This window comes from Lampetra fluviatilis, chromosome 2 (genome assembly GCF_964198595.1).
Source record: "Lampetra fluviatilis chromosome 2, kcLamFluv1.1, whole genome shotgun sequence".
Lineage (NCBI taxonomy): Eukaryota > Metazoa > Chordata > Hyperoartia > Petromyzontiformes > Petromyzontidae > Lampetra > Lampetra fluviatilis.
In genome coordinates this window covers 11,003,485-11,031,234 of record NC_136276.1, presented here as the reverse complement: position 1 = coordinate 11,031,234, position 27,750 = coordinate 11,003,485, and the positions used below count along the sequence as shown (strand labels likewise).

General features: G+C 42.6%; 2 protein-coding genes across 3 annotated transcripts in view; one reads left to right on the top strand and one right to left on the bottom strand.

Annotated features, from left to right (window-relative positions):
- LOC144942316 (sugar transporter SWEET1-like) overlaps positions 1 to 27,138 on the top strand; it is a 31,691-nt gene extending 4,553 nt beyond the window's left edge. Inside the window, exons 1-7 of one of the 2 annotated variants that reach the window (XM_078869105.1) lie at positions 19,251 to 19,463; positions 20,904 to 21,626; positions 22,069 to 22,146; positions 22,286 to 22,409; positions 22,536 to 22,697; positions 23,873 to 23,992; positions 26,496 to 27,138. In XM_078869105.1, coding sequence (XP_078725231.1) covers positions 21,544 to 21,626; positions 22,069 to 22,146; positions 22,286 to 22,409; positions 22,536 to 22,697; positions 23,873 to 23,992; positions 26,496 to 26,615 — 687 coding nt within the window. In that variant the 5' untranslated portion in view covers positions 19,251 to 19,463; positions 20,904 to 21,543 and the 3' untranslated portion in view covers positions 26,616 to 27,138. Of the gene's footprint in view, positions 1 to 19,250; positions 19,464 to 20,903; positions 21,627 to 22,068; positions 22,147 to 22,285; positions 22,410 to 22,535; positions 22,698 to 23,872; positions 23,993 to 26,495 lie in introns of those variants that run through there. The other variant, XM_078869114.1, reaches the window with a different exon arrangement.
- Positions 3,530 to 11,853, bottom strand: LOC144942309 (general receptor for phosphoinositides 1-associated scaffold protein-like). Its single transcript, XM_078869093.1, has 8 exons — positions 11,065 to 11,853; positions 9,545 to 9,597; positions 9,040 to 9,094; positions 8,106 to 8,208; positions 7,274 to 7,367; positions 6,787 to 6,853; positions 6,609 to 6,675; positions 3,530 to 4,434 (listed from the first exon to the last, which is right to left on the bottom strand). The coding sequence occupies exons 1-8, from the start codon at positions 11,245 to 11,247 to the stop codon at positions 3,992 to 3,994; spliced, it is 1,065 nt and encodes a 354-aa protein (XP_078725219.1). The 5' UTR covers positions 11,248 to 11,853; the 3' UTR covers positions 3,530 to 3,991.
- Positions 27,139 to 27,750: the final 612 nt, after the last annotated feature.

Genomic DNA, 27,750 nt, shown 5'->3' with positions numbered 1-27,750 from the left:
TCATTTTACATATCGGATTTCCAGACCAATGTTATCCAGCAGCGTTTGTTTACGCAACTAAACTGGACCGGTTTTGACACTCTGGGTCTCATCACCAAAGTTGATCAGTTAAGAAGGCAGGGTTGGTTTTAGGTGAAGAATATTAAATGAATATTAGTCATTTATAGACCTATGCAGTCTATGCCCAGATGAAGGCATCTCTGCTGTGTGAGTTTGACCATACTTCACCATGCTAGTCAGTGCAGGTTTGTGAATGGCGATAGAACAGTTGATATATTACTCTCTACCGATGTTAGCCGTGGCTAGGAATTGACCTCGGCTTGCCAGACTCATAGTGAAGTGTGCTAACCACTGTGCTACTGCTCCCCAAAATCATATTTTATGGCCATCATTTTGTTCATTAAATAAGATAAACATATCGAATGAAAAAGCAAAATTGGTAGAGAATGCAGTTGGCTGGCACAATGGATGAGCTGTTAGTACAATGCACTCTGAACTTTGTGACCTATTGAGCTCAAATTCTGGCCACAGCTAACATCAGTAGCGAGTGATATCTGAATCATTCTGAACCCATTCACGAACCTGTACTGACCAGCATCATAAACGCGCATTGACCAGCGTAGTGAAGTATGGTCAAATAAACCCTCTGGCCGAGAAGGCAGGGGAGGCTTTCATCCAGTAGTGGGAATAACAAAGGGCTGTACTTTATTATTAGAGTTGTAAAAAACAATTATTTAATTAATGAAGTACACAGTGAACATGATAGGGCATTATTCTGGTGGCTTATAAGTGAAATACAATTTAAAAAAAAACTGCCAATGAAAAACACGCAATTTCAGATGACACACTTCCAACCAGTAGAGATGAGCATATATATCTCTAAAAAAAAGAATGACTTTGGTAATTTTAAATAATTTGTGGTCTTTTATGGTAAAATACATTTTTTCATAAACATATCTCTGTTGAACTTCTTTCGCACCGTACGTAGCCAATCGTGCTAATCGGAGGTGCATATGTGAAAGCCTGGCACTGTAAAACTTGTTCACACGTTCCACTACTCAATCAAGCAGGAAGTAGAAACTATTGCGGCTCAAAATGTACCACTTCAGTACAGTACTTCGGAGTCATCAAATACATCTCAGGAAATACTTGGTAAATAAATAAGCAAATAAGGGAGGTTCGTGCACAACCCAACGGGAGCCAGATTCCACAGTCCCACGCGGTTTTCATGTATTCATGAAAAATATCACTGGCAACATGAAAATGCCACGTTTGTGTTCACCGACTGGGGAAACAGAACTGTGAATGCGCGGCTCTCATGCATTTCACAAAGTTTGAACTTTTCCCAACGGAACACGGCCTCGCTTTTACAGTGCGCGTGTTAGTGTTTAGCTTGCACAAGCGGGTGTGGGGATGTGGTTCTGCTTCACTGTGTTGTTCCAATGCACCCCACCCAATGTCAGCACAATACACCGCTTTTGCCAAGTTTTTCCTGTAATTTTTGTGTGTGTCGGGGACGGGTGTGGGATGTGCAGTCGGATGGAGGGGGGGGGTGGAGGGATTGGGATTGGAGGGGGTGTGGGCACGTCTCTAACTCAACTGCTTCTTTGTTAGGGTCTGGCATGTGTGTGCCATATGCAAAAGCTATTTCAAATTACTGTACGGTGCAGCACAATGCGTGGCCAGTTCGAGACGATCCATGCATTGGTAATACAACTTTACCATAATGCGACTTGGAAGTACAGAATTTATCACGTAGGCTCGCACCAAATAAAATCCGACCTCCAAATAAAGGATTCAAGAAATAGAAAAAAAGCCCTTGAAAATAAGCGTGTGTTCGTGGCGCGACTTGAATAAAGCGAGTCAGCAGGGCGAACGTCAAAGTTTAAGTGAATTCCGCAGAGAGGGGGGGGGCACACGAAAAAAGGCCCGGTCACCCATCGTACAGAGGCGTGACCTCGGCACGCACAACAGCCAAGACTGATGTACCCTTGTTGGAACATATGGGCAAAGGAGGTCCTGTATATCCAAACTGAACAATTTGTTCACCTTATTGTTCGGAAGCAACCTGGCCACAAATGATAGCCCAATAAAGCGGATTACCATGTGTAAATGTAGAGCAGGCAAGTACTCTAAATGCACGCTTTTAAGTGTGGAGGGAAATACCGAAGGACCCGGAGAAATATTCACGTGACCACAGGGAGAACCTGCAAACGCCAAATATATCGGCGTCAGGGTTGGAATCGAACCGATCGAACTCCTGTATACCAGGAGAGGTAGTTAACATCTCGCTACCACGAGATACAATGAAGGGGCAGCATAATTGACAGCTTTGTTAACAGAATATGCTGCAATGTTAACTTTTGTATGGAAAAAACACAACTTTGATTTTAAGTAATTTTTTATGTAGTTCCACTTTTTTAAAAAGTCAGGAGGCCTTTGTCATGAACAAGGGAACAGATGTAACATCCCTTCATTGAAAGCTTCAGGATGGGACCTATGAACACGCTTCAAAGGGCAAAATGCAAAGAATTAACCCGTAAAAACAAAGTTTTTCACTATAAATCCTTTATATGCGTGGCATCGGTTTTATTTTATTATTCATTTCTGTTTTTCTTGAGTAAGAGTTTCATTTTTATCACATTGGTATTTTAAATTAAATATGAAAAAAAAATTTTCCTAAAAAGTGGAAAATTTTGGAAAACATTTTTTCACGAAAATAAATTGTCACGCACAACGAGTCTGTGTGCAATATGTCAGCTCGATTGGATCACGGGAAGTGGGTTAAAAAACGACCGAAAGATTTGCACGGTCGTAAGCGCGCAAGCAAGCAAGCAAGTGAACATAATATAAAGGATTTAAAAAGTAGCCAGTAACTCGAACGTCTTGATCCCACCTAGATTGCACATTCTGTCTCTATGATGACGACAGCTAAGGAAGTCGAGCAGCATGATTAATGCCACTTAATTTAACTCCGAGCTAAACCTTAGTGCTGAAATTCTGATCCTTGTATTCAGCTTGCATTTTTGCCAAGTGTACCTTATATTGCAAATAGAAACCTGAAGTTCTGTGTGGTATACCCTAAGTGGAGTAAACAAATATGCATCTGAATACATTCTTTTAAATAAGCAACGTTTCTGAATGTGGCCTTTAAAATGGAGCCGCTCCTTTTCAGCTTACAGTGTGAATTTCGCAAATTTATTCATTTAAATTTTTACTTTTAAAATTTTTCAACAGCCAATAAGATTCATAAATTAAATATGTCCAGTGTGCATAATGGCCATACTTGTGTTGAAATTAGCAGTTAAAGTATTGTCATACTCCAAACAAAATAACCACAGAAATGTCAGGAATTACAAACAAAAACCATACCAGGTCAATGGGAATAAGGTTTTTCTCAGAAAAAAAAATATTGTAGTCGTACTCTAGCATTTGACTCATAAGGGGAAATTTGCAAGAAACGCTAATCTGCTTCTATGTGGTGGCACACACACTGATCTTATCAAGGAGAAAACTTGCAGACACGGGGTTGTCGCTCACATTTTAATGGCACTGTATGCACATAAAGCACCAGGGAACAGCACCTTCTCAATGTAACGATAAAAGCGCACGTAAAAGTCTTAGGAATATTAAACGTTTTTGGCACGCAAAATGTACTTTTTTTAAATGTAAGTACTTTAATCAACATTAATAATATAGCATAAGAAAATAATTTTCTATTTCGTAAAAAAAACACCCATGGTGTCAAAAATTGTGCCAAACATTTTAAGGCAAAGGCATTTTTCATTTAAGGAAAGTTTTCCTGAAACAGTAATATCCTTTATATTTAAAGACTGCCCATTGACCAGAGACATAGCCTGGTTGGCATGGGCCCTGCTGCAAGACGTAAAATAGGGCCCCCTGTCCAATTTCCCCTCCTCTTCCGGCCCATGGGCCCGAGTCCAGTTGCACCAGCTTACACACCTCACAGCTATGCCACAGCCAGTGACCTTCAAAAGGGAGTTTGTTCCTCCTCCAGAGTTTTATTGAGTCCTGGGATGAAGCGACGGAGGCTCCTACGGAGGGAAGACTTCTTGCCCTTGCGTGGGAGTGTGCTCATGCTGCCGGCCAGGCTTTGGCTCTGCACCTGCTGGAGGTCCATTTCGCTGCGGCACATGCGCAGATGGCGACTGCCCTGGTCCAGGAAGCTCAACCCTGCTATTGCCGCGGCTGCCCCGGCACCATCCTTGCCGGCGCCGCCATCCTGGGGGCCGCCGTACAAGCACGTGGTGTAGACGGCCTCGTCCGAGTCCTCGGCGATCACGGCCCAGTTGCTGGGCAGGCTGCTCATACTGGAGAGCAGGGCGCCAGCGCGCTTGCTTCTGCAGAGCGGCGGGTTGAGGCTGTACAATGTGCTCAGCGTCTCGAACATGCTGTCGTCCTCCGCCACGAGACCTGTGTGGCAAACAACCAAGAAGTGAACTTAATGTACGAAGTGTAACAGTTGCAGCCTTGACAAATGCTGCTGACACCAACGGCTCGTGAAAAAGCCTCCAGCAGAGGAAACACGAGAGAGCCTCGTGCACACGCTGCCAAGCTGGTCTGTAATCTTGGAAGAATATCCACACTTTAACTAACCGCATACGACCTACCGATCGACTAATTACCATGGTGCACCCATTTATACTGCTGGGTGGCAGGGGGATTAAAAAACTTGCACCATTGCTTCAACTGGATGCCGGGAGATTGAGCCGGCAGCCCCTGGATGACAAGTCCAGTGTGCTAACCATTACACCACAGCAGCATCCAAGTAATTAACTGCAAGCTCCCGAACATTATGACCCAGATGCTGCAAAGCAACCATGGCATCAGTGTTAACAAATAAAAAAAGTTTTGACTCAATTATCACAGAAACACCTTAAAGTATATGGGCCCTTTTAGCTGAACATTCAGTGAAAAGAGACTGTTTTACAAGTGAATTCGAGTACGGTACACGATATTGCCCTCCTTATTCATCCCTCAAAAGGTACAGGTGTAATTTTGGATCAAAGCGATTGAAGCAGTCTCTGTGTTAAATTATGAAAGCTCAGTTCCCACTTATTTGAATAATGAGATCCTCATTAACTCGTGTGTCATCAAACAGCCCATATTATGTAGACCACTTTTTGTTGCTATATATGTAAATTCACACAGTAATTACTAATCCGAAGACAACAGATTATATTCTGATTAATCGCTTGCCAGTGTTTGTAGCCGGTGTTGTGAGTAGTTTGAAACAGCTGCCTCTATGCACAAACATCTATATGTAACAGTGTTCGCATTGAATATACGTGATATAAACTACAGAGGACACCCTAATGCCGGTAATATGACACCAGCCACTGTCCACTGAGCATTCGTAGAGTGTAGGGGTTCATATCCGTGGTTGATAAAATTGAGTACCACTTTGTGGGGAAGTCAACAGTTGTTGGCCTATAGTTTAGACTTGCCCCCACCATAGGAACGTGGAATTCCACTACTGGCTCGATTCTGTATACGGGAGAATGAGCATCACCTCAATGCTCATTTGAGCAAGAAATTGAATATTTCGTAATAATTAATTTCCCGCCTCCGATTAGCACAGTTGGCTACGTACGGCGCGAAAGAAGTTCAACATACGTACAATATAATACACATCATATTCGTGAATTTAATATATATTATATGCTGCATAACTTATTCTGGTGGTTTTAACATACTGGTGTTTTAATTCATATAAAATACATTATATGCTACACGGTGCATGTAATATATATTGTGCACTCCAAACTAGTAGTCGAGTGTATTGACACTGTACATTAAACATGGCGCTCACTGCACTGATAACGTCGGAGATTACGTATGTTGAACTTATTTAGTACCGTGCTAATCAATGATGCAGGAAGTCGAGTGTTCCGCAAACCCACGTGCGTCTTGCACCATTATCAGGCACTGGCTGCACACACTCAGCAAGCGACTCGGTCTATGAACCGTCCAGAACCGAAGTGAGTTTTAAGCTACTGCCTGAGTGCTGTACAGTGTCTTGGATTGTTGTTATTGCTGTTCTGGTGCCTTGTCCAAGTTTACATTTTGTTCTTACAAACCTGCAAAAATGTAGATACTTGTGCAATTTGTACATCCATGCTATATATCTCTATTTACTATTGATCTGCTTCACTTTGATCTATCTTCCTCTTGTAACCTTGTATTGCTGTTAATGCAGCTTGCTGACCCACCCCTACTGGAAATCGGATGCCTCCAGTATAAATGCAGATTCTGATTCTGTATGTCTCTGCGATGTGTTTTGGGATGTGCCGCGTATTGTGCAGCATTGAGACTTTTAGAGAGATACTTTATTGAGACAGGTAAGGCCTGTGGGAGGCGAACAGCTGTTTTATTCAAGGGTGACCTGGCATGTTGGACATCATGCCAAATGGCACACCGTACAACCCTGAAAACTATTCATTTACATCTGTCCTATTTAATAACATTAAACTTTTTACCCAGGATGTTTTTTTTATTACCTTGTTGGTATGGCATACCATCTGTGTTTTTCCTATACACACCGGGCCATACCAGCACATACACTTTATCCACGGAAGCATTCTTACCGTGGACCAGTCGTTGCTCCTGGTGGAGGAGTGACCGTAACTCCTTACACTTTTCATGCATTGTTTGCTGTTGGATAAAATAGAAAATAACACAATTGTCAAAACCAGCACCGGTGATACTTACCATGAATCAACTCGAACTGGTTTATGCACAAGGTATACACATTCGTTCGTATACCTTGAGGTACTGAAGGCGCGTTTGCAGCTCCATTCTTCTGGCCATTGTTCCAAACTCAACCTCAATCCTTAAAAAATATTCATAATTACATTTTAGTCGTTTGTTTTACATTTCGGGTGGAGAAATCGTGCAGTGCCTATTGCATTATCTTCATTTGATGGCTATTACCAGTGGGTGATATCTGAAATGGATTATGAAGGAAAAACAAAAGTTGCTCTGTATCCTCACAGCAGGAACAAAATGTATTTCACTTTATTGGATGACCAGTCCTGGTTACTTTTCAACTGCTTCATTTACCCACAACTGACCATCATGGTGAAGTATGGTGAAACAAACCCCCATTACCAGAATGCGGTAAGGAGTCCATCCAGAATTGAACTGACAAAGGAATGTAAATGTTTCTATATAAATTCATGATATTGCTTTTCGGTGTTTGGCATTTTGGTCCAAAATACATTTGCAACAGATTATATGCAAGTGTTCATACCTTAAATAATTCCCAGCTTCTCGGATGATGTCGACAATTTCCTTATGAGGGATTCCTTCCACGTTTGAGTCATTGATGGTGATGAGGATGTCACCTAAGGCACAGCATACCAACACGAGTTACTAGACACACAGGCTTGGAACACTGAAGGTAACATAGTGAGAGTTTCATTGCAGTCTGAACACTCCAGATTGCTGTTCCAAGTCTTATTTTGGCACACCACATCCATTTCACTTTATTTTGATCTAATAATAAAAAACATGTTCATACGATTACAGGAGACAATAACATAGGACTATTACAGATAAGTTTACCATGTACTCTAGTGATAATGCGTCAAGGCCGTAGCCATGGAATCAATATTGGGGGGGACTAAATCTTCCAGGGGGTCTGGGGTCCCCCCCCAGAAAAAAAAAAATCTAAATTTGAAAAGAATTTCCTTCCATTTCCTGACTAAAATAGACAAAAATTTCACTAACACGTGGGATGCACTATTTATTTATTTATTACAATGTCTAATAGTGTATTGTATTACATTGCTCTGTTTTTTAAATTACCTTTTCTTGTTTCATAGTATGTCATGGCAGAGATTAGGGATTCATAAAGTACAACCATAACGACAATCATATTCACATAAATCTATGCATTGTTATAGGAAGACAAGTCCAGATATTGTGGCCAAGGTTTAGCAAATTGTTGTTTTTATTTACATAGCATTGCAATTTTTATTTATTTAAACATTTTTATAGCAAAATGTTGAGTGAGAAATCGAGCCCTGACTATAGTCATAAACATGTTGCACATGTGGAGTGCCATGTAGAGAGTGAAGCACCTGCTTTCATCCCTGCGCGCTCAGCAGGGCCCTCTTCCTTCACCTTGAAGACATAGGTGCACATCTCCAGCTCACTGACCACTCTGTTGCGCAGCCCGTAAGTCTGCACGCAGAGGAAATTACACCAGGAAATTGTAGGTGGCCAGTGACCGGTAATGTCACAGCACAAGCGCTCACTGCACCATTGAGTGAACTGCCCGAATGTCAGAACTTGACCGTGAGCAACAATGGTTGGTCTATGTAAGATTTTGGCATTGGCTCCCCAAAAATGTAACGTCTGACAAAATGTATGGAGCAGTGATTTTAATAAACTCCAGCCTTCTGAAGCTAATAATAATAGCATTTATGTGGTCATGAAAGTCTCACTGAATGTTTTACTTTTTCATGACATGTTTGGCCAATTCCTTTTTTGACGAGTGTTTCACATTTGGGAGAAAAACTCAAAAGTTTACACTAACGCAGGTTCACAAATCAACTCTCTCTACTGCCAAATCGTGGCCATCTCACAGCCAAGAGGGTTTGGGAGTCACAAATCTGCGCGATTCACAAACCCTTGCCTCCTCCTAAGCTCTGGCTTACAGGTATGTGCATCATCACGCCTGTCAGGACCTGACCAGGAAGCGTCCTGCTGTCCATACATGCCAGTTAACAGATACTTGTGACACGTGTTACTTGCTTTACCAGCCTACCGATGCCGGTGTCAAGGAGGCTCGCTTAAGTGGTCAATTTTTGGACTGTGGGAGCTTAATTAGTGGTAAGAGACACCGATCTAATGGAGCGTGGGCAGTGTGGGTAGCTGCGCCTCTAGAGCATGTGGGATTTATTCAATTGTCCTCTCGGCGAGTCCAAAGTGGAATCGGCTTATCTCAAGCGAACGCATCTGAAGGGCGCGCATCTATCTAAGCGAAATGCGGGCAATTAGGAAGGAACAGACCTGCAGTTCGAATCCGTATGATTCATCATCCTCCTTCTCGATGGCGATTGTACGCCTGAAATTCAATAAAAGACGAAGATATATTGGTCAAGTTTTAAACAAGTTAGGCTCTAGGTAAACTAATACACCATGCGATCATGTCTGCCAACATGTTCTTTCGACACAAATATAATGCATTAAATACCTTACTTTAACATAACAAAATATGCATTTTCTCACACTTTATTTGAATTATAATTCTATACAAATGCTAGGAAATAATAGCAGTGGTTAACACACAGCACCATGAGCCTGCCGATCTGTGTTTTATTCCCGGACCAGAGCTAACATTAGTGACGAGTGACATCTCAATCAGGCATGGTTCACTTTCCACCAACCCAAAATTTACCTGCACAGTGAAGTGTGGTCAAAAACCCCCCCATGACTGACATGGCGTGGGAAGGCCTTCATCTAGCAGTGGCGTTGACAATGGACTGTCGTTTATTGTTAATAAAATAAACTGTACCTTGTAGATTCTGCTAATCCATGGTATGTGTTTTTCCAACGGGTGATCACACTCTGTGAAGAACACACAGGCACAAGTAAGTCACGCCACGCCGCTTGCTGCGATTACATGAACCACAACAGTGTTTTCACTGCATGTGATGTGAATGTGTATACGCTAGCTTGTAAAAACAACAGAACATCAGAATACACGAACGCAATTAATCAACCTTGTTCCATGTCTGGCTGTCACTAATTAGCGCACAAATATGACATACATACAGTCGTCTGGAAAATATGTAGCACATCGAAAGAAATATGTACATTCATTACTTTCAGGCAGCTAGGGAACAATTTATTGAATTTTCAGTGAGTGGCTTTTCCGAATTATCAGGCAGTCCGCAAGACATGTCCACGCAGTCTCCCATATATTTCTAGGCTGACTTCCTGAATGTTGGCCTCTCCATAACAGCCTGAAGCATTTCAGGCGATTTCGCTACAATCGCCTGAAATTTCACAGAAATCGCCTGAAATCGCAGTGGAGTGTGTTACATTTTACGGATCACGACGTGTGTATAATTGTTTTAGGCTGTTTAATAGAAATAAATGTATCATTCACATTCATTGATGTGAGAGATAATGAAGGCGGGGAGGAGGCCTTCATCCTACAGTCACTTTCCATGGCGCACGATAACAATGAGTGTAAATTAACCTCTAAAATAATCCTTTTGAAATTCAAAACTGACTTCTACCGGAGAGCCGAGAGAGAGAGCTTGTTAGTTGATGTCCCATTGTCTCCGAACAATGACGAAGCAGTCCACTGCCGAGCACGTTCACTTGAGGCCACCCAGGGCATGTGCATTATTCAGTTCACACAATGCCCTTGCGACCCATTTGAGATAAATAATCAGGCGTACTTTCGTAAACCCAGAAATTCTCGCGAGCGAGTTCACGCACGTGCCACGCGCATCGCCTTCACCGCGCTCCTCCGTGAGATGCACAGAGGCAACCTTGAAATACAGCGATCGTCTCGGCGTGAATGTAATCCGCCAAGGGTGGCACAGTCGGGTTTTTTTACAATCGGGTTTAATTGTCTTTTTATATTAAACCCGATCATCTAAGATTGGGAGAAATCCGGTTTAATTGGTTCTAATTGCAGAACCGCACTTCTCAACGATGGGCTTCATCCATTCCAAGCTAAGGAACTCACTGGCGCCCACGATTGTGGAGAAGAAGCTCCTCGTGTTCATCAAGACCAACCTGCCCGCCGCATTCTACGACTACCCCGTGCCCGACGGCCCTGAGTACGATAGCAGCACCGACGAAGAAAGCAGCCTAAGCCTATCAGAGTTTCGTATTCATTAAACCAGGTTTTAATTCCCACGAAATCGGGTTTAATTGTATTAAAGAAAAAACCCGATGCCTGCCGCTGGAAAAATCGGGTTTTTTCCACCCACGTAATCCACACAATCGATTCCACGGCCACCGAACGAACGCGCGCAATTCTGCAGTCCCGAAGCGCCGGATGAATTCGCCACGCACCTTGGGTTTATGATTGCGCGGCAGCGTGGCCACTGTGTACGCCAAGTTGTGGAGCCTCTTGACGTCCTCGTCGCCCTCGTCCTTCTCCTCATCCTCCGGGGCCACCTGCAAGACGCTGACCTCGGGCAAAGTCCCGAGCGGCTCGCAGTCGGCGCTCCATGCCCGGGCGAGCTCCTTGCTCATTGCTCAAGCGGCAGGGGGTGGGTAGTCGTCGTCGTAGGGGGGGTGGGAGCGAGAGTTTGAGAGAGCGTCTGCCCCGGCCGTGAACCGTCCAGCATCACACGCGCTGCCCGACTCTATACTTCGTCCCAACAGAGAAACTTACTGACAGCGCCGTGGACTGCGATAAAAAAACGCGCGACCGTCCTGGGTAAAGTATATGTTAGACGCAGGTGTCGCTGTCTATTTAGTGATCAAAATCTGCCGGCTCTCTGTTCCACCACGCGCCAGCTCCCCACGGCTCCCCCCATCCGTTTGGTGGTCAAAATACTCCCCGACAAGAGAGGGGGGGGGTGTGGAGAAGGGGAGAAACAAAAAAAATTGCGCAACAACTTTATTAGCAGTTGGTCTGTTGGAATTTTGGCCCAGATGACCGAAATGGGTTGAGTGTGCGCGCGTGTTTGTGTGGGCTAAGTCTCCCGAAACAAACTCCCTTTCTCTTTCCACGCCGAAGCACACAGCGCGCATGCCGGGCGGTGGCGACAGCCCTCGTCTCACTTCGTGTGAAGCTCACGCACCCCTTGCCACTGTTCCACAGGATGTGTGCGTTTCCTGAGTGTGCAGCTATCGTCGGTGACGGCTGCCGTTTCCGCTTCCTACACAGGGCACGGGACTTTCCGTGGCTTCTGCTTCGGGGCTTTAAACGGCATGCGACGCGCGTAATAAAAGGCATCGCCGGTGTGGGCACTTGTTTGCTGCACACACGTGTCTTTTTTTGGAGGACACTTTGAGAATGTCCGTGCCACCTTACCATTACGCGAGTTATCCGTCTCATTTCAGCTCCCTGTGCAGGGAGGACACCAGTGGCATTCTTTTGCGGGGCAATCAATTTACCGTGTCAAAGAATGACTCAAAGGAAGTAATAAGCCAGCCGATAACGAAAATGTGGCCAAAAAAAATGCTCACGTCTGTGTAACCGAATGCATCGAAATACGTTCTAATTACTCATTTTATTTGTTTACGCCGGTAGGAAACATTCAGCCTGAAGCTATTTTACAATATCGGCCCATGGAGGATGTTCAGAATCAGAATATTTATACTGGAGGAATCCCATGAGCTATAAAGCTAAAAGCTCATTTTCCACAGATGTCCAGTCAGGGCACGGGCAGGACCGGATTAAGATGTTATAGGCCCCTGGGCTACAGGTACTGTGAGCCCCCCCAGTAATATTTTCAAAAGGAAAACAAAGTTGAAGAAAAATAACATTTATTTTTACAAGGCTAACAACAAATAAAATTCATCATTCGCAAATGAAATATCTTTTCACTTCATCTCTGGAGGCACTCCAGCTGGCGGAGGACCCTGGGCTTGCAACCCCCAAAGCCCCGTTGCCTTAATCCGCCCCTGCGCACGGGGTATTGAAAGAATGTTGCATTGTTGTACAGTATTAAATTTACAAGAAGTACGAGTCATCGGGCGATTTCCGTGCGGGAGTGTCTTGTCTGTTTCAACACAGAGCCGACATCCGCTCTGAGTGTGTGTGGTGAGTTACGTGAAGACCCGTTTAGTAATCGCGCAACAGCCTCAATGTGCTCACACGTCACTCGTAAACTCTGCCCTGGAGTGGACGTTGTTTTTCACGCTCTCTGCTGGCCGCCTTGCGAAAGCACCATTTATTTCGCTAACTGCGGCTTGTTGGCCCTTGCCAACAGCACCGCATTATCAATTTATGGGGCTCTCCACCAAAGGGCCAAACATCTTGAGTGTTACAGGCATAAAAGGCGGAGAAGTCACCGAGGCAATATGTGATTTGCTGATATGATTGGGGTGGATTGTGGGGTGGAGATTCGTGGCCTTTGGGTTCACGAACTTCTCTCTGAATACAAATGCATTGGGCTTACAGCTTTAGCGTACCAATGTGCTGTTCGCCCGATGTAATTCGTGTGAACAGGGACCACCACGTCGTGAACTTAAGCTGCTGAAGTACAACATGAGTTGTTCCCTCTCTCCAGAAGCCAGAAGATAACCGCCGAACTGAATTGCACGAAACGTCAACCAAACACTTTATTCCAAGAGCACGATGAAAATGCGTATCTGCAACCGAGATTGCATCCAAACAGCACAGCGATTATATTCACTCAGCGCAATGCGATGAAGACCAAAACCAGCCGTGATCAATCCACTGCTGGATGAAGTCCTCCCGAAGCCGTTGTCATCTCTCACGACGTAATAATACACCTAGCGCCTGCTGATTGTGTTGCTCCCTCTACACGGTGGACGGCCACTTGTATTCGTTCCATACCTTGGCTGTCGTTCGCTTACAGCTCTTGACCAGCACGACGTGTCCTGCCAATGGACACCTGAAGTGATCACAACACTGGGGTTCTAATAGGATGGATACGAGGCATTTATTATTCGAATGATAACGTATATAGAGTATACACATTTATTAATTATTTTCCAATACTTATTGATCTTCAACGTCCTCTAGTGGCGACGTGTGTTGTAATTATTGTATTGTATTTCTGATTTTAACTGTACAGTATTTGAATGGAATCTGTCACGTGTAACTGAATTCAACTAAACATACACTCACTGTATACACAACGATGTTTTTTTTATTCGAGCGGTTAACAGATTTTAAAAAATATATACGAGAGAGACCACGAAATAGCGAAATAAAACTGTACACAGTACACTAATACATATAGGGGGTGGAAGATTGGTGTTGTGATTTGCGCGCTGCGCTATGGATAACGTCCCCAGGAATCCGTTTGATTTCTAGCCATGGCTACTATTATTGGCCACTGATATCTGAGCCGGTCCTGGTCGCCTCTTCACCAACCCACAGCGACGATCGTAAAGCATGGTCAAACAACTGCCATGACCGACGCATTATCGTTAACTTCGATTTTTCAAAACATAGTAAACCGACGTGACATACACATGTTTTATCCCATTCTTGATTAACACAAAATAATAATTTGGAACGACATACACATCAATATCCTAACACCACCTTTTATTGCAGCGGAAAGCACTTATTCTAGAAAATAAAACGTGAATCAAAAACCCTGTAAAGATGCAGTGAGATAAGAGGGCTGCGGTTTTGCGTGAAGGTGTTGCAATGATAAACAAAAAACCCACTTCTCATTGTATGGTGGACGTCGCCACGCAGGGCGACTTTTGCACGTGTGCTCGAGCCTGATTCCGGTTGCTGTGCTTGACCGCAAGGAACAGAAGGATTGGCACCACGTTTTACAAAGTGGCGTTTTCACATTCGTATACTTAGGTTTTTTCGGTAAAGTCACGTAGGTAAAAAAATAAAATTAATAAAAGTTAAATAAAAATAAAAATCACGACGTTTCGGAGGCAATACAAGCTTCCGTCTTCAGGTGGAACCGTCACAGCCCGACAGCTGTATCAAGTAAAAAAAAACACAACAGCGCAATTGACCCCCCAAAGCGTGGGGAATTGAAACGCCCGTTACAGACGACTCTCTTAAATGAGCCAACGTCGAGATGACGAAGCCTACACGGCGCGGCGATATACGACTGGAGCTTGGATCGTTGGGTCGATTTGGCCATAGGGTTTCTCATAATGGAATAATATACCCGTTACAGCTGTCACAAGACGAAGCTTTCATGGCCAAACGAAGCAACATTAATGACGTTAACGCCCCAAAACCTCCAGGAATGCGTTTGTGGATTTTACGCTTAATGTACCAGACTTTAAAGTTCCGCTATTCATCAGTATAGTATAAACATTCTGCGTGCCATATAATAGAAATGTTTTCTATTCCCCCATCTGGCAAATGTTCGGTAAAAAATATTGTACTATACAATTTCAAGCGTTGGAATTAGTGTATGCTCACTGTACCAACATAAATAATGCATTTTAAATACCAAGATAACCTTGAAACATGGAAAATGTTGTGTAGGCTGTGCTCAATATTTGTACGCTTATTCTTAGGTTTTATCGGTAAAGTCACGTAGGTTACCTACGTGACTTGATATGAATCCTTGCAGTCACGAAAGCTTCAAATCTAGAATGTGTACGCTTGTTGTCTGCTGATATATTTGTACCGAAACAATCCAGATCCCACTTGCATGGGAGCGTTATGTCTGAATGAGCTCTCACCAAAACATCTGCCTGCTGTAGCTACCTCGTGTGCTGCAAGTTTGGTAGACATAGCTCAGTCTCCAGTGGTCAGAGGCCACACTCCACGGTGCAAAACCGCATTCAGTTGGGTGTGTCGCGCCGATAAAAGCGGAGTTGCATCACCAGCCCTAAGCGGCTTTCGCAGCCAGCGACGGAATGAAATTGGATACCCCGTGGCTCGTCCATCGGAGGGCGCTCGCTGGTGCATGGATTTGTGACTGGTTTGGAGGGTTATACTCTTTTATATCCACAGTCTCCATAGCATGTGGTTGCCTGTGCAAATTAAGTGCTGGAACGGGCTCGGTGGTTCACGTAACCCTTGAATGTGAAAACCAATAAAAAAAATGTATTACTCAAATGCCCTCTATGGGGAGTGTTTATTGAGGGCGGCATGGTTATTTGGGCGGCAGGGTGGCACGGTGGTAGAACTTGTGCCTCACAGCAAGAAAAATGTTCTCCCCCTATTTTGCAGGAGTTTCCTCCGGGTCTTTCGGTTTCCTCCCATAGCGAAAACAAACATAACATGTAACTGGTATTGGTCAAACATCTCAATAATAATAATAATAATAAAATACCTGTGAATTATTCAATTGGGATTGCACAAAACATTCAGGCTTTCCTTGGTATAGAGGTGTAATACTAATGATGATACAATACTGTTTACATTTATAATTCACCTGTGTTATTGTCGACACAATTTCGACCAATATAATGGTAAACATGCGTGGATAGAGAACTGTTGCCTCGTTTATTTATTTATTACATATTCCTACACCACGCATATGAGACCCGAGGCAAAAATATCATAAAAGTAACAGTTTAACGAGTGCAATAGAGTGCACATTCAATTACAATTGACTAATTTTCATGGTCCAGCACACAACGCATTATGAGCAGGGGTGAATCATTTGATGGGTGCTTCTGTACAAAATTAAGTCCCTGTGCGGAGCTGGAAAGGAAGGTCAGTCTCCAATTCAATCTGCCTTGGGCAACGCTGTAATTGGCAATATACAGACAAATGAAAAAGTGAATGCAATGGAGATGCAACACAGTTGTGCCAAAGTCTTTTTTTCCATTAGATCTAAACAAAGCGCGTTATAACAACAGAGGCGGAGGGTGAATTAATGGCATCACAATAAAATCAATGCAAACTGGCCAATGTTGTTTTTAGATCCGGTTAAGTTGCCTGTTTCTTCGATCCCTGTTTTTGAAACTAAAGTTAGTTTCGTTTAATAGATCTTATTTTTTCATAGTCTCCAAATAAATGTGCTTTTCGAGGAAGTGCAATTAAGACCAATACCAACTTTACGTTACCTATCAAAAAATCGATTATTAATCACGATATTTAGTATTTCTGTATCTAAGATGGGGAAATAGTTCAGTGAACTCGTAAACAGGTCCATCTATCAGGAGGTGAGGGGCCCAGGGCAAATCCTACTGTGCCCCCCCCCCCCCATGCCTTCAAACTAAACCGGAGGTATTACACCTGATACTGTGACGTCAAAGCGCATTCCACAACCCCGAAAACGCAGGACCCGCGGCGGTTGCCACGATTTGCCTGATCCTCGCAACGTCTCTGCTGGCAAATTAAAATCACGCAAACAGTAGCAGCGCTGTATTTACACCAGGCACATTACACATTTTGGTTTTGTATTATCGGTAGCCGGTTTGCCGCACGCATCGCTAGGTTGAGCAATGAACAAATTTGTTTTAACTGAGAAGCAAGTGGTTAGCACACTGGACTCGCAATCCAGAAGCCGCCAGTTCGACGGAGCAGTGGAAGCAATGGGCACATTTCTTAAATACCACCCTCGTTTTCCCAGAAATACGCATGTTTACATTGCAGATATAATCTCTTGGCAGGTCGTGTGTGTGGTCGGTTTGTGGGTACTTCTACCTCTTCCAACAATGTCTGCTCAGCGTGGAAAAGTAGACCAAATAAGCTCTAGAGCTCTCTCCAGTGGAAGCCCTTCGGAAAGAAGTGGCGTTAATAAATGCAGGGTTTCACTGCTCACGTCGTCACTTTAACCGCCGTGCCGTTTGTACTTTTGGGCGTACCTACCAATCATTACCAACATTCCACTGGAATCGATTTCGAATCGTTATTAATTAAGCTGGTTATATTCTTAAAAAAACACTCCAAACATTATAGGTTCTGAAAACGATTAACGGTTTAGATTCTCGTTTAAACCTAATTTAAACATCTACCACAATGCTGCATTCCCACACGAAACCCAAAACGCGTTGTTCAACGCGCATTATGCGCCGTCGTTAATGAAGGAACATACTTTTAATCAACCTTCAGCTGCACGGCTGACGAGATGATTTTTTGTGAACTTAGGCACAAACACTTGGCTAGATAGGACGATGACCAGGGAATAGAATATCGATGGAGTGGCAGCCAAAGGAAAACAATACCGAGTGGATGTTCATGAAATGCTTTTGGGACGCCTTCAGTCAAGTACTGTAGTAGAGAGGTCATAGCTGATTATTCGTCTCTATGTTCGTCTACGCCTTTTGTTCTACCACATTTATTTAACCCCAAGCCTACCCTTGAAAAAGCAACTATTTTTACACAATGTTGTGACATTGTGCGTTGACAGTGGTGCGTGCATAGGCACACACAAAAAAAAACGCAACAAGTTTGTCAATAACGCTGTCTGAAAATGAAATTAAAGCAACGTTTCGGGAAATGGCCCTACTTGTATATAAGTGAATTCTAACCATACGCGGTCAACTCGCTTGAGAATATTGATACTGGACGAATCCGATGAACAATAAAGCTCTTTCACAAACGTCAAGTAGTTTTCACCACGTGCGCTGTAACATAATAAAATGAATCTGCGACGGAATGATAAATTATGTTCATGTAGAAGAAAGACATTCAGTGTCAAGGGGCGACCTCATGTGGGCTTTTTCGACCTAAAAATCCTCTCTTTAGATCCCGAAATCATGTGACAGGAATAACTTTTAACGACTAAAAAAAAATTCGTATTAAAATATCACAGCTTGATCCATGTTCGATCACATACACCAACAATACTAATAATGTTATAGCTCGAACGCTGCTTGATCAGTGCTCGACTCGGTGTCGCTCAAAATCGAATCCAAACGCTCCGTGACAATCGCCACGTGGCCGAGCGAGAGGCGCCGTCACAATTGGACCAACGCGACTCCGCGTCACGTGACCGACCCTCGCCGCGTCAACGGCGCGTGACGTCATCATTACGTGCGCGCCGCAACGACCGCCATCTTGGGTGAGGGAATAATTCCCCAACAACAGCGTTAGCCGCCGTCACAGCGGCGTCTCTGTGCCAGGCTAGGTGCACTTTGAGGCCACGTGAAGGAGCTCACGGAACAGACCCGGGTGCCCATGGGTTGACTGAAGTGGAAGGCAGATGCGCACCAGGTGTGCCCCTCCCGACTTTGTGCATTTTAACCGCCCGTCCCTCCGCTCGTTGTTGTGAGCGTCCCTTCCTCTGTCCCTCTCCCTCGTTGTTGGATGGCGACTGCCTCCAACTACACGCGCAGGAGCGCTTCTTCGCGAGCCTCCTCCAGAGGCCGACATTGAGACACCACGCTGGTGCCGGCCCTCGGGCAAGCCCGCTCTGCTCCACGTCCCCTCCCGTACAGCACCAGTCACGTTTCATCTTCTTCTGCAGTCCTCCTCGTGCCCATTTAGCCCCCCCCCCCACCATAGGTAACTTTGTAAACCCTCTCGTCACCCCCCCCCCCCCATAGGGCTCTTTGTAAACCCTCTCTTCACCCCGTCCCCCTACGTAAGGTGGCCGCACCGAGGTGAGGCAAGAGCGTGAAGGGGGCGTGGCAAGAGAGTGAAGGGGGCGTGGCAAGAGAGTGAAGGGGGCGTGGCGTAGCCGAGCACGTGGCGCGGTGGGAGGAGACGCGCAACGTCAGTGGCGGCCGGGTCGCGGTGAAGTCGCTTGCGGGAACTCTCCGCCAACAACACCAACATCACCACCACCCATCCACTCGTCGTCATCATCTCCGTCGTTTCGCGTTGTCCCCGCGTTATTCGGAACGCGTCGCTGCGTTGTCGAGAGCCATCTCGAGCCACCGCAGTGAGTTGTTGTCGTGGTCGTTCGTGCGCCCACCGAATCGACGCTTTAGAAGTTCCCACCGTCGCCAACTTTCGCACAGCCGGGAGACTTTTGATTTAATCAATAAAGTTACTGGATACGAAAGAAGGCAACGGTGCCCGGCCGTAAGTGGCATCTAAAGTTACGATGGCGATGTCACCAATGTTGAATTGAAAACAAAGCAATTTACAGAGATTTGTAGAGACATTGCCGGATTATGTCGTCCTCTCAAGCTGGGTGGGTTTGTTGGGATGTGATTTGTTCTGTAAAGATATTAGACGCTGGTCAGTGCGGCTATGCACTGATGTGGTTTCAATTGACCAGCGACTGCGATGTTTGTTTTCTCATTCATTCACACCTGATGACGGTTGCTTGTGTAGCATTCGAAACGTACTAAATTTATTTTCTTTCTACGTGACTTTACCGAAAGAACCAAAGAGTATGGGATAAGGGTGGTTATGTATGGATGGGTGACGATAGATTCAGATGTACATCGCCGCTGATGTTTGCCCTTGACTGGGAATCAAGCTGGGGTCACCTGCTGTGATATACTCTGCCCGTATAGTACTTAAAGAACACGGGATTAACGTCGAGATGATGTAACGATGACCCCCCCACGCCAGAGATAACGCTTGTGTATATATTGTACAATGTTCGTAATTTAAATTCTAATTGAAATTCTGTTTTAATCAAGGACGCTCACTGTCTCGCAAGCCCGGGGCTCACGACCCAGGTGCATAGCGACCACAACCTAGGGGCAATCACAATTGTAGCTGTATTTTATCTTAATTAATTGCAATGACAATGTAATCGTGATTCCAGCTCACAATGCTGCAGTGATTATAATTGAAATAAACCGCTGTAGTCGTTTTCGGAATCATCACGATTCGTGGGACAGATGGGCCCCGTAGGTGTCAATTGTTTTATACCATCGAATATTTTAAGTTATGATGCAGGACAATAACGTTTTATTGGTATTATGGCTATTTGTTTGAAAATGTAATTGCTATTTCGTAAATGTCAGGAAATCAGACGTTTAAACAAATACAATGAGCAAGGAAATTTTCCAAAATGCACTCTGATTATTTTGAACATTTACGATGTCTCGTAGTACAGTATATCACTAATTCGCTGCGACCCAAATATTAAGTGAATACATAAGTGAGGAGATCCTATGGAGACCAAGTTTCTCTAGCCCTGGCGTTGTCGGGGCATGCATAAATACTAAGATGTACTGTTGACCGACAGTGGTGCAGATTAAGATATTAGTTTTATCCGCGGTTGAACTTGTAAATACCGCGCAAATAGCCACGTTTATTTAGGTTATTCAGGCGTGATGTAATAAAAAAAGCCTTTTTGCAAACGTTTTTAACTTTTCAAACGCTGTCATAATTTCCACCATCCCCCCCCCTCTTCTTACAGATCAACTACTGTACTTCAACTTTACGTCCGTGATCAATGACTTAATGTTGACGTCCACCATCCAAGGAAGCTTTAGAGAGGAGTGCAGTCAGGCAAACACTTGACCACAACTAATTCATGTCCCCATGGGTTTACCGTGCGTGACGCTTGCCGAACGAACCACTTGCCTTAAATCCTCAAAAAAGATATAACTCGGCCAGGCACTTGTATAACTTGACGGTCTGATTTGCTGCGTTTCAAATAAGATATGGGTGAAGCTGTAGCCTGCTGTTGAGATTTAGCTTGCTGAACATAGCTTCATGCAGCCAGCAAGGTAACAATCCGAAGATCGTACAGATTAGAGGTCAGTTTTGGTTCAGAATATTTTTTTTACGAATTTCAAGCTCTTTAGACGGATGCTTAAGACTGAAGTGAAATTCATCATCTACATTTGTGAAAACGAACAGAGACTGAATGGGAACATGTGCCCCCATGACCTCGAGTGGTGTGTGCAAGATTTCATCACGTGTGGATTTTTCAAAAATCCTCTTTTATGTTAGCCTGCATTTTACCCTTGGAGCTTGGCATATTTGTGTAATATATACATTATTGACGAGAAGCACATAAGTGAATACTTTATTTTTTTTAAACATAAACAGTCATGATATTGTCTTCATATTCTACACAAGACATCGTGTCAGCCGTGGCCACCTTTAGTACCATCGCATTTTTTTTCACCGGAATGTAAGTCATTCATTCGCAACACATTTTACAAAACACTGAAAGCTTTGTCATTTGTACGGCTGCAACACTGTTCGCATCGTTGTTTGCAATGTTTAAAAAATATGTCATCCATAATAGAGGTTTTTGGGGTTAAGTCGCGTAAATATATAAATGTGTCGTTAAACCTGCCACCACCCGACAGCCAATTCGTAAGGTTTGTCACGTAAACAGATTGGCATGTTCTGTTTTCGTGACAAACCTTACTAATTGGCTGTGTCGGGTGGTGGTGCGTTTAACGACACATTTGGAACTTTACGCGATCTAACCCAACAAAACCTGTATTATGGATGATATTGGTCGCGAAAGCCTACGTGTTAAACTTTAAATATATCATTGGTAAAAAAAAGATTGTTTAACAAAAATATTTTCGTTAAAGCAAACTTGTTTTTTGTCTGCCCCACAGTGATATATGTTTGAAAATTAAAAGGAAGGGGAACACTAATGGATTATCAATGTTTCCTTTTGTCGCATGCACTGTCTGGTAAGCCGCATTTGATGCCTTGATGACTTTCAGATTACATTTTTTCAATTCGACGTCATAGCCAAAACATTGTTGCAAATGTTTCGTTCCAAATGTTTGGTGATTCACAATAATACATCATGCACTCATTGTCATTCAGTTCAGTGCTGTGGTTGAGGTATGGATTACTGAAGACTGATATGACATTAATATACGTCAATGCTGCTGGGGCTTTTATAGAGTTCCTGTACGTCCTTTATTTCTATAGTCACGCCGACGAAAAGGTATGGCACAGTATCGTATGCACTTTTTACATTACACCATTACAAACAGCATTTATTGTTGCGTGGTGTTGTACATTCATGAACGTGACGTGTCGAGTTTTTAATTCGGCATACCTGTGTTGCTAGAAACCACTTCACAGGATGTTGTTAGGGGCCACGTGCATCCTATTCGCGACGCTTGTTTACATAAAGTACTTGGCGGAAGATGTGGAAACTGCAAAGTATCACCTGGGTCTGCTCTGCACTTTCGGTGCAGTTATCAATTTTGGCGCGCCCCTTGCTTCCATTGTAAGTCAGCAAACATTACAGCTGTTGACATCTACGCAGTTTTCAGAATTTTTAAATGTAATAACATTGGTTAAACAAACAGTTTCGTATGCTTAATTTGTAATGTGTTGCTGTGTGAATATTTTTAAAATAAAACACTTTCATAACTTGCTTTAGTGTTTGGCCAGAAATAAGACGCTATATGAATAAAAATAAGATTTGAAAACGGTAAATATAGGAAATGTAGATTGTGGTCTGCTTTTGATTACATTTCGCTCAGAAAAAAAATCTGGCTTGTGTAGAGGGTTGGACTTTGTTGGAATATTCACTAGGTGGCAGTCATTCCACATAAACATCATGGATGGCTGTTGACATGGAAGGACTTAAAATGAAAACCATTTATTTTCTAAGCCATAAAATACTATCCAAAACACATCTGCCTATTAGCATGCTCAGTGCCATTACTACACTGATGTGAACCGGCATGATTTTTGGAAAGTTAACTGTTGGCAGGCATACGTGTTTCTTTCCTCTAAACTGATGTATGATCCACATGGGCCCAATACAATTCGATCAATTTAACATTTAATAATGCCATAGTCTGAACAGGACAACATTGAACAACTTTTTTTTCATTGGCACCATTAAGGGCGTAATGTTAATGTCATGTTTATAATTACAAGTGGACAAGTTTGTGGAGATTTATTTTGGGGAGGCTGCCAATGTTGAAATTGTCACCAAGAAAAATAAGACATGGATGGTGTTCTACACAGCAATGGACATTTAGCTTCTGAATAGCGAATGCGGGAACAAAACGTGTGCCGTTTGTGTTGATAACAAACAAGTATAACCCGTAAAAACAAAGTTTTTCACTATAAATCCTTTATATGCGTGGCGGCTAGAGTCCTCTCGTCCTCTGGCTTGAGATGGCTGCCACCTATGGGTCAGATGATTGCCTGCCACCATTAAGCAATTGGTAATTAAATATAAAAAAAAATTACCTAAAAAGTGTAAAATTTAGGAAAAAAATTTTCACGAAAAGAAATTGTCACGCACAACGAGTCTGTGTCCAAAATGTCAGCTCGATTGGATCACGGGAAGTGGGTTAAAAAACGACCGAAAGATTTGCACGGTCGTAAGCAAGCAAGCGAACTTAATATAAAGGATTTAAAAATAGCGCTGTGTGTGTGTCGCAGGCTGAAGTGTTGCGGACCAAGAGCACGGAGTGTCTGGCCCTCCCCTTGTGCCTCGCTAACTTTGTCGTGGCTCTGGAGTGGTTCATATATGGAGTCATCATTCATGATAGCTTCGTTAAGGTTTGTTTTTGCAAAATAATAACGATTTTTAGAAACCCTGTCAATTCACTGCTGGATAGAGGACTACTTAGTGTAGGAGGTTTAAGGAAAAATGTTTAATATGCATGCTGGTAAGTAATTTCTTAAATATCAACGTGGTGCTGATTTATAGCAGAATAAAAATTCAGCACCTTGTTATTGTTTAATAATATATGTAACAAAACCATAGTTTTAATGTAAAGTTGGTGTAAATTTATTTAAAACGGTTTTGTAAAATTGGCTTGTATATTGGTATGTACATTTGATCTGGAACATTACATTTTTTTAAATCATCTAGACCTAGCTTGGTCTAGATGAATGCAGTGTGAATATCTCAGGAGAAATTAGAAAATCACATTGAGGAATATAATTTTTAATTGTAGTTTAGCTGGTTATCGTCACACATGGAATGCAGCAGTAACATTGTGTTCTAGGCGTAAGAATACATAGTTACATTCTCAGGTCAATATACATTCTTCAGCAATTTCCCCATTTGGTTTGAAGTACACAAAAAATACCCTGATTTGGCTGTCATCCAGATTCTTGATAAGTGAAAAAGATTCCACATTGCAGATAAAACTGCTTCTCTATTTGAAAATGTTTCACAAGGTGAAGCATTTATTCAGGCAATAATTTTGCAGTATACATTGTTAAGTTTGTACATTCCCATTTATGCATATTTAATGTTTGTTTTTGCCTCTTAGGTGATATGGATTATTAAATATAGATATAATACAATTAATACAATTCTAAATATACATTTTGAGCTGCCTGTAAGTGAAACTACATCGGTCATCTTTCAAATGTTTATGCTTAATTATTAAAAGTGTGTCTTAATGCATCTATAATGCACAAGTGGCATTCGTATACACATATCAATGACATCTGAAGTGCTGGTGGTCACAGTTTGTCATTATTGATATTTATGACAATTTAATGCAGCAGTGTGTGGGACCTTTGTGCAGATTGATGTCTGCGTTGGTAGAATTCCACATGGACCATTCTTTATTGAGGCCTTTTGCAGTGAATGATAAAATATGCCCATTTAGATTTCATTGCATGATAATATCTATCAAGATTTTGTGTAGAGGACGAGAACTGTCCTAGGACTTTGTGAGCCTCCAGCAGCAACCAATGTCAGTGGATCAAGCCATGTATTATTGCTTGTATTATTGCTTCAGAGAATACTCTGTGCACAAATGAAATATTGGTGAGATAACTGCCTATTAATTCACCCCTTCACTTCATTTGGATCCTTCCCCCCCATAGCAACGGGGACCCCTACTGTTTTATGTTCTGCTGGCATGTAACAGAAATTCGCATGACATTGGATAATGAGGGGTTTACCTTGGAGACAGTTGTGTGTATATTTATGCTGAATGCTTTCAACCTTTTAGAAAATTGGACTAAATCACAACGTGGCAATTTCACGATGGAGCCATTGTTTTCCACTTTCAAAAATATGCCGCAACTATGGTCACATAGTGAGTTAAGCAGGAGGGTAATTACATTAGGCATTATTATAATTTTGCACAGGTTATCATGTTACAAATGCCATACCTTAATGATTCTATCCATGCATTTCATTGTTATATTGCAAATGAGATCACATAACATTTTTAGTGGTCCAGTCCAATGCTATCAGATTACATACGTTATCTGTCCATGGCCGTATTGTGGCCATCGCAAAACGATTTAAAAATAGTTTTTACATTACATAGTACTCCATATGCATGACAGTGGCCATGCGGGCCCTTTGTAATCAGGCTTTGAGGTGAAGGTTTGATAAAATAATGTATTTGATGGCAGATTCATGCAAAGTTTGAAAAGCATCACATTGTAAAATAAACAAAAATCTGACAATTCTATTCATTTCAGGGTATTCCTTTTTGTTCCTAATTGCTTATAGGCTATTGTACACAAAGACATTGAAGGCATGTTCTAATTAATAAATAGTAAGATGATAAATTATTGTTGTCACAGAAAAGTGTTACTGTATGTGCAATATACTGCAGATAAAATGTAAAAACGTGATGAAATATCCACTTGGGCATGTAATTCTGAAACATCACTTCTTATCTGCCTCTCGGCTGATGTACCAGAAGTAATGTATGGCTTTTTACTGAATAAGTGTACCCTGCATGATCATAAGAGGCATTCCCATCAGGTGCATTCTCCCCAGAATTGACATCAGCCGTGAAATGGAGTTTTGAGATATTCCACAAATTTCCAGTTACGCAAAGGATTGTTTTTCTTTGGCTTACTTGAACCACGATTATGTTAACAATGAGAAAAAACAATGCAAAAATATATTTAAACATTACGGTATAATTACAATAAAACTAGACAACGACATTTAACTACTATGTGGTATCCTTAATTATGAATGTGTGGTACGAACGCCACATGTCTGAATGCTCTAATAACAGGCTACGGAGAGAACAACAAAACAGTGTTTTTTTTCGAATTTTCTTCTCCAATACAGATTCCAAATGTGCTGGGATCAATGCTGGGAGTGGCACAGCTGTCGCTCTTCGTTATGTATCCAAGGACTGAAAACCCACCACGATATGATATGTCGTCACCCACGCTGAAAGCTCCATAAGTGCATACGTATCGGTGGCATGGACATTGAATTACACAACATCTGTGTTGTACTATCAGCATTATACAAAGTGTTTGGAATTTTAAAGAAAAATGGATGAAACTTTGTCAATGGATATGGGTGTTTTTTTTTACCTTGACAAGTAAAATTGTGGGTTTAGAAACCTTGTAACAAAAACTAAGGCAACAGGAAATGTGTCAGTATTTTAGAAGTCTCAATTCTTTTTCACCTTAGCTGCCTTAGGCTTTAAATCAGTTTTTATGAAAGTATGTTTACAAATGCGAACTATATATTCAGACCTTAATGGGATTGTTGCATTTACACACCGTCGTGCATCATGATGATATATATTGCTACATGCATGGTAAAGAACTCTACAGTTCCATTTGATATGTTTCATAATGTAGCCAAAACACATTTCTGCTCGCATTGTATCGGGGTTGGTGGAATGTAGAGTTCACTTGACCATTGCACAATTGTGCCCTTTTGATGCAAGTTAATAAATCACTCGGTGTCTACATCACATCCGCATTTGGATGAAATTGTCTCGGCATGTTTATTTGAGGCGTGATATATCGATTTATTTACGTGTTGAATTTCTTTGGCACCGTACATAGCCAACCGTATTATTCGGAGGTGTGGGGTCTAGGTCAACAAACTAAACACAAAAAGGAGTTGTAATGAAATGAGTTTGCAATCCATTTAAAAACAGCTTCCTAATATCGGAAGGAAGAGCATTCCAGAAGGTCGCAGATGAGCATCTGAAAGCGCGCGATGCAGTTACCGTCTTTGTTCGATAGCCAAAAGCCAATTCCAGGATGACCGGAGTTCACGTGATGGTTTATGCTCTTTGACGAGATCACAAAGGTATTGTGGTTCATTTGTGGCAAGCACTTTGTGTGTTATGTTAATGCTAAATTACAGTCCTTTTTCAATCCACTACTGGATGAATGCCTTCCGAGACATTTTCGGTTATGGGGGGTTTACCCATACTTCCACAACGCTGGTCAGTGTGTATTGATGTAAAGGGGGTCCAGGACTGTTGTTGACACTTATTCACTGTGAAACGGGATGGGATGCTAGGTTAGAGTAGTGCAATAAACATTGCTGGAACGCTCCTCACATACCTTTGTTA

Coding starts and splice junctions, on each gene's coding strand:
- LOC144942309 (XM_078869093.1), bottom strand. CDS start 11,247: ATGAGCAAGGAGCTCGCCCGGGCATGGAGCGCCGACTGCGAGCCGCTC. Junction 9,598..11,064: donor CGCGCAATCATAAACCCAAG/GTGCGTGGCGAA, acceptor TGTTCTTCACAG/AGTGTGATCACCCGTTGGAA. Junction 7,368..8,105: donor GCGCGCAGGGATGAAAGCAG/GTGCTTCACTCT, acceptor GCTGTGCCTTAG/GTGACATCCTCATCACCATC.